General features: G+C 40.8%; 1 protein-coding gene across 1 annotated transcript; it reads left to right on the top strand.

Annotated features, from left to right (window-relative positions):
• The first annotated feature begins 3261 nt into the window (after positions 1–3261).
• LOC138361558 (probable serine/threonine-protein kinase mkcB) lies at positions 3262–4516 on the top strand. Its single transcript, XM_069320823.1, has 3 exons — positions 3262–3314; positions 3546–4275; positions 4352–4516. The coding sequence occupies exons 1-3, from the start codon at positions 3262–3264 to the stop codon at positions 4514–4516; spliced, it is 948 nt and encodes a 315-aa protein (XP_069176924.1).
• Positions 4517–10344: the final 5828 nt, after the last annotated feature.

Here is a 10344-nt window from a genome sequence, read left to right as displayed (position 1 = left end):
TTGATGAAGGAATATTACGGTGAAGTTCCATCTTTACTGTTCGTGTTCCATTAAAACACCCTTTCCCTGGGCCATAGGTATATTTATTAAAACGAACATTGTCCACTTTTCGATATTGTTCCAGTATGTGTATAATAGTTCCATTCAACATTTCAAATGGCGCATCCCTCACAGAAACGTATGTAAACGTTTTGCTCAAATTAATCACTTGTACTGATCCTGTCCCATTAGGTAAACATATAATGTCATCATCATTCTTCTTAAGAAACTCTGAAAACACCACATTGTTTTCAAATTTCAACACCACTCTGTTCCCTGGCAGTGGTTGGTAACCAAATATTTCTTCCTGCTTGATCTGTAACACATCGAAGATCGTGGTGGATACAAGGTCGGGAGCAGCATGACAACTAAACTTGAGTCCTATGGACTCCTTGCGCTTTAGTGGAGGTGTGTAGGAGCCCATGATGGCACATATACCACCTCCAGCGTGACGTTATCCGCCCATCCGTCAACACGCAGGCCAACAGCGACGACAAACACGTCCACCCACCAGACGCCAGTAGCAGAGCGAATGAAAACACGTCTGCTCACCACCACGTCCACGACGAGACTTCTGAGGGTAATTGGCTGCTTTTTTAACAGCTTTCCTCTTGTCCTGCTCTTGTGGAAATACAAGAGCTGCGTGTATGAATAGAGCTGCCGGGGAGTACACTGTTGATATTAATACAACAGCTGGTGTTATCAGGGTTGGTGGTGGTAATACAACAGGTGGTGTTATCAGTGTTGGTGGTGGTAATACAACAGGTGGTGTTATCAGTGTTGGTGGTGGTAATACAACAGCTGGTGTTATCAGGGTTGGTGGTGGTAATACAGCAGCTGGTGTTATCAGTGTTGGTGGTGGTAATACAACAGCTGGTGTTATCAGTGTTGGTGGTGGTAATACAACAGCTGGTGTTATCAGTGTTGGTGGTGGTAATACAACAGCTGGTGTTATCAGTGTTGGTGGTGGTAATACAGCAGCTGGTGTTATCAGTGTTGGTGGTGGTAATACAACAGCTGGTGTTATCAGTGTTGGTGGTGGTAATACAACAGCTGGTGTTATCAGTGTTGGTGGTGGTAATACAGCAGGTAGTGTTATCAGTGTTGGTGGTGGTAATACAACAGCTGGTGTTATCAGGGTTGGTGGTGGTAATACAACAGGTGGTTGTGGTGGTTGGTGGTGGTAATACAACAGGTGGTTGTGGTGGTTGGTGGTGGTAATACAACAGGTGGTTGTGGTGGTTGGTGGTGGTAATACAACAGGTGGTTGTGGTGGTAATACAACAGGTGGTTGTGGTGGTTGGTGGTGGTAATACAACAGGTGGTTGTGGTGGTTGGTGGTGGTAATACAACAGGTGGTTGTGGTGGTTGGTGGTGGTAATACAACAGGTGGTTGTGGTGGTTGGTGGTGGTAATACAACAGGTGGTTGTGGTGGTTGGTGGTGGTAATACAACAGGTGGTTGTGGTGGTTGGTGGTGGTAATACAACAGGTGGTTGTGGTGGTTGGTGGTGGTAATACAACAGGTGGTTGTGGTGGTTGGTGGTGGTAATACAACAGGTGGTTGTGGTGGTTGGTGGTGGTAATACAACAGGTGGTTGTGGTGGTTGGTGGTGGTAATACAACAGGTGGTTGTGGTGGTTGGTGGTGGTAATACAACAGGTGGTTGTGGTGGTTGGTGGTGGTAATACAACAGGTGGTTGTGGTGGTTGGTGGTGGTAATACAACAGGTGGTTGTGGTGGTTGGTGGTGGTAATACAACAGGTGGTTGTGGTGGTTGGTGGTGGTAATACAACAGGTGGTTGTGGTGGTAATACAACAGGTGGTTGTGGTGGTTGCTGGAGGTAATACAACAGGTGGTTGTGGTGGTAATACAACAGGTGGTTGTGGTGGTTGCTGGTGGTAATACAACAGGTGGTTGTGGTGGTTGCTGGTGGTAATACAACAGGTGGTTGTGGTGGTAATACAACAGGTGGTTGTGGTGGTTGGTGGTGGTAATACAACAGGTGGTTGTGGTGGTAATACAACAGGTGGTTGTGGTGGTTGGTGGTGGTAATACAACAGGTGGTTGTGGTGGTTGGTGGTGGTAATACAACAGGTGGTTGTGGTGGTTGCTGGAGGTAATACAACAGGTGGTTGTGGTGGTAATACAACAGGTGGTTGTGGTGGTTGGTGGTGGTAATACAACAGGTGGTTGTGGTGGTAATACAACAGGTGGTTGTGGTGGTTGGTGGTGGTAATACAACAGGTGGTTGTGGTGGTTGCTGGTGGTAATACAACAGGTGGTTGTGGTGGTTGGTGGTGGTAATACAACAGGTGGTTGTGGTGGTTGGTGGTGGTAATACAACAGGTGGTTGTGGTGGTTGCTGGAGGTAATACAACAGGTGGTTGTGGTGGTAATACAACAGGTGGTTGTGGTGGTTGGTGGTGGTAATACAACAGGTGGTTGTGGTGGTTGGTGGTGGTAATACAACAGGTGGTTGTGGTGGTTGCTGGTGGTAATACAACAGGTGGTTGTGGTGGTAATACAACAGGTGGTTGCAGTGTTGCATGTGGCGTGTTTGTTACACTCAAGCTGCCCCACAAGCAGCTGCAACAACCAAGCCAAGTTAAGCCAGATATTACAACCTCGCCTCCTGGATTAGGAGCGCCGTCTCTCGGGTTAAATATTAAACACACTTGGCCTGCACGACGCCCTCCAATATTGGCGATAGCTGCCGCTGCACCAGAACTATTATCATTACTGCCAATACAACATCACACGGGGCTGATGCTTCATATTATAACTCCATTACTCGCAGTTTTATTACCTAGAGATATGATGAATTATTATTATTATTTTATTATTATTATTATATTCTCAGGGAAATCACGTTAAGGTGATATTTCAGTTATAAAATCAGCAGGAGCCGTGAGGAAGATTCGAACTTGCACACTGGTATGACATTTTTCTTGAGGAAATCACTAAGAGTCATTAGAAGGATTCGAATCTATGATCTGTGTACACCCAAGCAGACACCTTAGACCACTACACCACTACTCACACCACAGGTTCGGACCCTCCTCATGACTGCTAACTAATTTTCTCATTTATAATCTCGTTATTAATGTAATTTTCTTTTGCTTATTTTTTTGGAAAATAATAATAATCTACTTTATTCGGTAATGCCGGGAAAATGAACAGAATATTTCTGATATTCACATTTGGGTCTTAACCTGGTTAATGACGCGAGGTAAATGCCGCCACAGCTTCTCCCACAGCCTCACTACACAAGGGTAAACAGGCATCTTCACAAGTATTAGAAAAGGCGGGAGTCAAGAGCTACTGGCTACAATCTGCAGACACAAATAGTAAATATATATAGAAACAAATGAGTAATTTGTTAAAAGTATTTGTTACTTAAAAAGCAAAGCCAAACAGTTTTTCTTTGTATAATAATATAGAGCATTAATCCCTTGATGATTTCGGGAAAATTAACACAAATTTTGGTGCTATTCAAATTTCAGCCGTACTACCACAAACACAACTTCAGCCGTACTACCACAAACACAACTTCAGCCGTACTTCCACAAACACAACTTCAGCCGTACTACCACAAACACAACTTCAGCCGTACTACCACAAACACAACTTCAGCCGTACTGCCACAAACACAACTTTAGCCGTACTACCACAAACACAACTTCAGCCGTACTTCCACAAACACAACTTCAGCCGTATTACCACAAACACAACTTCAGCCGTACTACCACAAACACAACTTCAGCCGTACTACCACAAACACAACTTCAGCCGTACTACCACAAACACAACTTCAGCCGTACTACCACAAACACAACTTCAGCCGTACTTCCACAAACACAACTTCAGCCGTACTACCACAAACACAACTTCAGCCGTACTACCACAAACACAACTTCAGCCGTACTTCCACAAACACAACTTCAGCCGTACTTCCACAAACACAACTTCAGCCGTACTTCCACAAACACAACTTCAGCCGTACTTCCACAAACACAACTTCAGCCGTACTTCCACAAACACAACTTCAGCCGTACTAACACAAACACAACTTCAGCCGTACTAACACAAACACAACTTCAGCCGTACTACCACAAACACAACTTCAGCCGTACTACCACAAACACAACTTCAGCCGTACTTCCACAAACACAACTTCAGCCGTACTTCCACAAACACAACTTCAGCCGTACTTCCACAAACACAACTTCAGCCGTACTAACACAAACACAACTTCAGCCGTACTAACACAAACACAACTTCAGCCGTACTTCCACAAACACAACTTCAGCCGTACTTCCACAAACACAACTTCAGCCGTACTAACACAAACACAACTTCAGCCGTACTAACACAAACACAACTTCAGCCGTACTACCACAAACACAACTTCAGCCGTACTTCCACAAACACAACTTCAGCCGTACTTCCACAAACACAACTTCAGCCGTACTAACACAAACACAACTTCAGCCGTACTAACACAAACACAACTTCAGCCATACTACCACAAACACATAACTACAACACAGCTTCCTCTCTTGTCTTGATTGCCACAACAGTCCGCCCTTGGCTTCACCAACTCAAGGCGTCAAAACAATGGAAGCCAAGACACAAACAGGTACAGACAGTATATAGATTGGTGAATAGATTGATGGGTATGTAGATGGATAATTATATGGAAAGATAGATGGATTGATAGATTTACTTAAAGATATATAGATAGATATAAAAATAGGGTAACACATAGGAGACAGACCTAAGTAACGCTGCGTATAATAATAATAATATATATATATATATATATATATATATATATATATATATATATATATATATATATATATATATATATATTAAATATGACCGAAAAAGTAAGATTGATAATTCTAACACGAATTTTCTCTATCTTTCTTATGTTTATTTTCACTGTTGATGGTAATTCAAAGATCAATTCTCCAAAATTCATTTTTATTTCTAGTCTGACGCGACACTTGAGCGCATTTCGTAAAACTTATTACATTTTCAAAGACTTTAGTTTACAAACACACAACTGAAACTGAATAGAGCTTACACATCTTCGAGGTTTATATCTACATTTGGGTGAGGTGGATGAGGTGAAAACAGACTTTCAACAATGGGTATTAAATTCCAACACAAGACAGAACACGAAACAATGGGTATTGAATGGAAGTAATTGTAGAAAGCCTATTGGTCCATATTTCTTGATGCTTCTATATTGGAGCGGAGTCTTGAAGTGGGTAGAATATAATTGTGCATTAATTGGCTGTTGATTGCTGGTGTTGACTTCTTGATGTGTAGTGCCTCGCAGACGTCAAGCCGCCTGCTATCGATGATTTCTGTGTTGTTTGCTAAGATTTCTCTGGTGATGGTTTGTTTGTGGGAAGAGATTATATGTTCCTTAATGGAGCCCTGTTACTTATGCATCGTTAAACGCCTGGAAAGAGATGTTGTCTTGCCTATATACTGGTACCATGATCCGGCCTGTACTCCTCTTGACATACCAGAAAACAGTCTAAGGAAACTACTCCAAGCTTGTACTAAAGAGGCACCCTTCTTGAGCCCGGATGGACGCATGTATAAGCAAGTAGATGGGGTCGCCATGGGTTCTCCCCTAGGTGTCCTATTTGCAAACTTCTACATGGGTACCATCGAGCAAAAAGTCTTAGTCGACATGAACTTGAAACCGGCCATATACTGCAGGTATGTTGACGATATTTTTACACAGGTACCTGATGTCAGACATCTGCAGGAGCTGAAGGAGGCATTTGAGCAAAATTCTGTGTTGCGTTTCACTTACGAGATGGAGAAGGATGGGAAGCTGCCCTTTCTAGATGTAACAGTCATGGAAAGGAGCGGAGTTTTCCACACTGCAGTCTATACTAAGGAAACAAACATAGGAATGTGCCTGAATGCCAACAGTGACTGCCCGGAGAGGTACAAGAGGAGTGTTGTTAACGCTTATGTCGACCGTGCCCTCAGCCACAGCTCAGAATGGAAGCAAGTCGACGAAGAACTCTGTAGGGTAAGGCAGGTCCTAGTCAACAACGGCTTCTCCAATGGTTTCGTAGAAGACATCATAAGAAGGAAAGTGAAACGCCATGCAACATCTGAAGAGACAACTAACACAACACCTATACCCCCTATTAGACTATTTTACAGGAACTTCTTTTCCACAGCCCATATAACGGAGGAAAGGGTCCTGAAAGATATTGTCAGTAGAAACGTTGTCCCTACAGACAAAAATCAGAAGATACAACTGACGATTTACTATAAAACCAGAAAAACGGCCAGCCTACTCATGAGAAACTCTCCAGACACAAAGCAGAACGCTTTAAAAGAGACCAACGTCGTCTATGCCTTCAAATGCCCTCTTGGGGACTGTAAGCTCCAAAAAACCCAGTATATAGGCAAGACAACAACATCTCTTTCTAGGCGTTTAACGATGCATAAGCAACAGGGCTCCATTAAGGAACATATAATCTCTTTCCACAACCAAACCATCGCCAGAGAAATCCTAGTAAACAACACAGAAATCATTGATAGATACAGCGATAGCAGGCGGCTTGACGTTTGCGAGGCACTACACATCAAGAAGTCAACACCAGCAATCAACAGCCAATTATTGCACAACTATATTCTACCCACCTCAAGACTCCGCTCCAATATAGAAGCATCAAGAAATATGGACCAATAGGCTTTCTACAAACACTTCTATTCAATATCCATTGTTTCGTGTTCTGTCTTGTGTTGATGAAATTAATACCCTATTAATACTCTTGTTCTGTCTTGTGTTGATGAAATTAATACCCTATTAATACCACATCTTGTTCTGTCTTGTGTTAATGCCACATCACCCCTTCCACCTCACTCAAATGTAGATATAAAATCTGAGATGCGTAAGTTCTATTCAGTTGTGTATTTGTGAACTAAAGTCTTTGAAAATGTAATAAGTTTTACGAAACGTGCTCGTGTCGAGTCAGACTAGAAATAAAAATGAATTTTGGAGAATTGATTTTTGATTTACCTGCAACAGTGAAACGAAATGTACGAAAGATTGAGAAAATTCGTGTTAGAATTATTAATCTTACTTTTTCGGTCATATTTAATAATATATGTTTAAAGGAAAGACTGCTACCAAAATATACTAATATATATATATATATATATATATATATATATATATATATATATATATATATATATATATATATATATATATATATATATATATATATATATATATATATATATATATATATATGCGGAAAATCCACAGAGAAATATGAAATGAGGTGAACGTTTCAGACGTATCCCCCTCTCTTCCTTACATGTATGGTCTTATAAAAACTCAAAAGCCATATAATCCGGCAAGGCCGATTATTAGTTCAATTGGTTCGGCGGCTTATAAACTCTCTAAGTGGTTAGCAAAGTTTTGTCCCCTATAGTTGGTACTATTTCCAACTCACACTTGACAAACAATGTGGACTTAGTTAATAAGCTATCCACACTGAATTTAAATTTTGATTTTAAACTTATAAGTTTCGATGTGACCTCTTTATTCACTAAAGTTCCTGTTGATGATCTGTTAGAATTTCTACGTGAGGAACTGCCTAAATATAATTTGAGCTTGCAGACCAATAAAGTATTGGAACTTATTAAATTGTGTATAAAAGACAATTATTTTAGTTTTAATGGAAAATTTTTCAAACAAACATTTGGTATGGCGATGGGCAATCCCCTGTCCCCAGTTTTAAGCAATTTGTATATGGAATTCTTTAAAACAAAAATCTTATCCAGGATTATCCCGGGTAATGTAGTTTGGTTTAGGTATGTTGATGATATTTTGTGCTTATGGCCTTGCGACAAAGACCAGATAGTTTTTCTTAATGAACTCAATTCTTTGGTACCTTTAATAAAATTCACTTGTGAGACTGAGGAGAATGGTACTCTTCCGTTTTTGGACATTATGATTCATAGAGTCACTAGAAAGTTCAAATTTAATGTGTATAGGAAACCTACCAACGTGGGGTCGTATGTTCATTTTTATTCGAATCATCATAGTAAAGTTAAACAGGCAGTATTTTCAGGAATGTTTCTACGAGCTTTGAGGATTTGCAGCCCTGAGTTTTTTGATGAAGAGATTGCTAAAATATATGAAATTGGGAAGAGTTTACAATATCCTAAGAGGTTTTTGGATTTCTCGTTTGTACAAGCCAAGCGTACGTTTTATAATCACGTCCCTAAGGCGAAACCAAAAATTATTAACTCATTGGTGGTACCTTATGCGAGTGGACTTGAAAAATTGTCTCTGATTTTTAAGAAACTTAATATAAATTTGGTGTTCACTAATAGTACGATCAAATCCAATTTAATAAAAAACTCCCCTGATACAGCAGGTTGTGTGTATTCGATTCCCTGCAATGATTGTGATTCTGTGTACCTTGGACAAACAGGAAAGTCCTTACAATTGCGGTTGTCACAACATGCTTATAGTATTAGAACTGCCCAAACGTCTAATGCATTGTATCTACATACGAGTTTATGCGATCACAATATTAACTGGAATGGGGCAAAAAGCATTACCAATTGTGGGGATTTCGTGGAACGAAATTTTATTGAGTCTGCTCTAATCAGTCAGTGTCCAAATCTTCTTAATGTTAGTACTGGAATGTACAAACTTGATCCATTTTTAAGTTATAATATTGCGCAACAGTTTAAGAAACAACTCTGATAGAGAGGCTTACAATGTCTCATTATAATTGTATATTCATATATTGTGTGTTCATGAGGCTTTTCTTTAATCTTTCATCCTTATTCTCTGACCGCTTAATCCTCTTTGACCATTCTAAGCTAAGCTATACCTGTTTTTGTTTAATTACACCTGACCAACCCTAGGGATGGGTTGGTCAGGTGTCGGCCTATATATCCTCCCCCTTCTCCCTTCTCCTTAGTCAGTCTGGTGTTGACAAAGGCTTTAACAAGCCGAAACGTTCACCTCATTTCATATTTCTCTGTGGATTTTCCGCATAAAATGATCAGTGTTTTGTGATCGTCAATTGCATATATATATATATATATATATATATATATATATATATATATATATATATATATATATATATATATATATATATATATATATATATATATATAAACCTTAAAAAACTAGTTATAACGCCCGTGAATACGGTCGTTATACCTAGAATAAATTTGGCCGTCAATAGCCTCGATAAAATGAACGTCATTGACTCATCAAGAGCTCTTTCAATAGACTACTGTATTTCATTATAATTTCATTACTTGGCATCACTGCTCTGAAGACTTAATACACTTTATAAATTCTTTACACTTTGCTAACTTTTCATAGGTTTATAATGAATCACAGAAGAGCCGGATCCTACAGTAGCAGCTGGCTCCTACAGTAGCAGCTGGCTCCTACAGTAGCAGCCGGCTCCTACAGTGGCAGCCGGCTCCTACAGTAGCAGCCGGATCCTACAGTAGGAGCCGGATCCTATAGTAGAAGCCGGCTCCTACAGTAGCAGCTGGCTCCTACAGTAGCAGCCGGATCCTACAGTAGCTGCCGGCTCCTACAGTAGCTGCCGGCTCCTACAGTAGCAGCTGGCTCCTACAGTAGCAGCCGGCTCCAACAGTAGCAGCCGGCTCCTACAGTAGCAGCCGGCTCCAACAGTAGCAGCCGGCTCCTACAGTAGCAGCCAGCTCCTACAGTAGCAGCCGGCTCCTACAGTAGCAGCTGGCTGCTACTGATTTTCTCCCTGATACATCAGGTCAATGGGATTTCATCCATCATAAAAGAGATCACTATGGTAACTGTCACTCGCGGCCTTTCACGGCGCGACCGTCATCCAGTCTTGGCGCCAAAATCACCGCGAGGTTCAGTGCCCTGGCTGCAGTGTCATGGCACTGCAAGTGGATATTTGTGACCCCTCTACCTCCTGGTTGGCACTTTAGAGGTCTTTCTTCACCTCTTACCAGGCACTGGTCTGTGAGCCAAGGCACTGCCTTCAATGCTCAGTAATTTGTTCATTTAATTTACATTATGCATTTATTCACTAATAAAAATGTAATTGGCTCGTTATCATCATTACTACTAATCATTACAACAGTGCATAACATCAACAATGACCAATGTTGCATGATATTGAAGATATGAAAAAGACCTAAAAATTCAGGTCAAGTGATTCAGTTGTCTATTAATATTTTCTCCATCAAAGGAGTCAATACAATCTGGAGTTGATGTTC

Source organism: Procambarus clarkii, unplaced genomic scaffold (assembly GCF_040958095.1).
Source record: "Procambarus clarkii isolate CNS0578487 unplaced genomic scaffold, FALCON_Pclarkii_2.0 HiC_scaffold_477, whole genome shotgun sequence".
Lineage (NCBI taxonomy): Eukaryota > Metazoa > Arthropoda > Malacostraca > Decapoda > Cambaridae > Procambarus > Procambarus clarkii.
The sequence above is the reverse complement of the archived record's forward strand: the minus strand, read 5'-3'. Positions and strand labels throughout refer to the sequence as shown.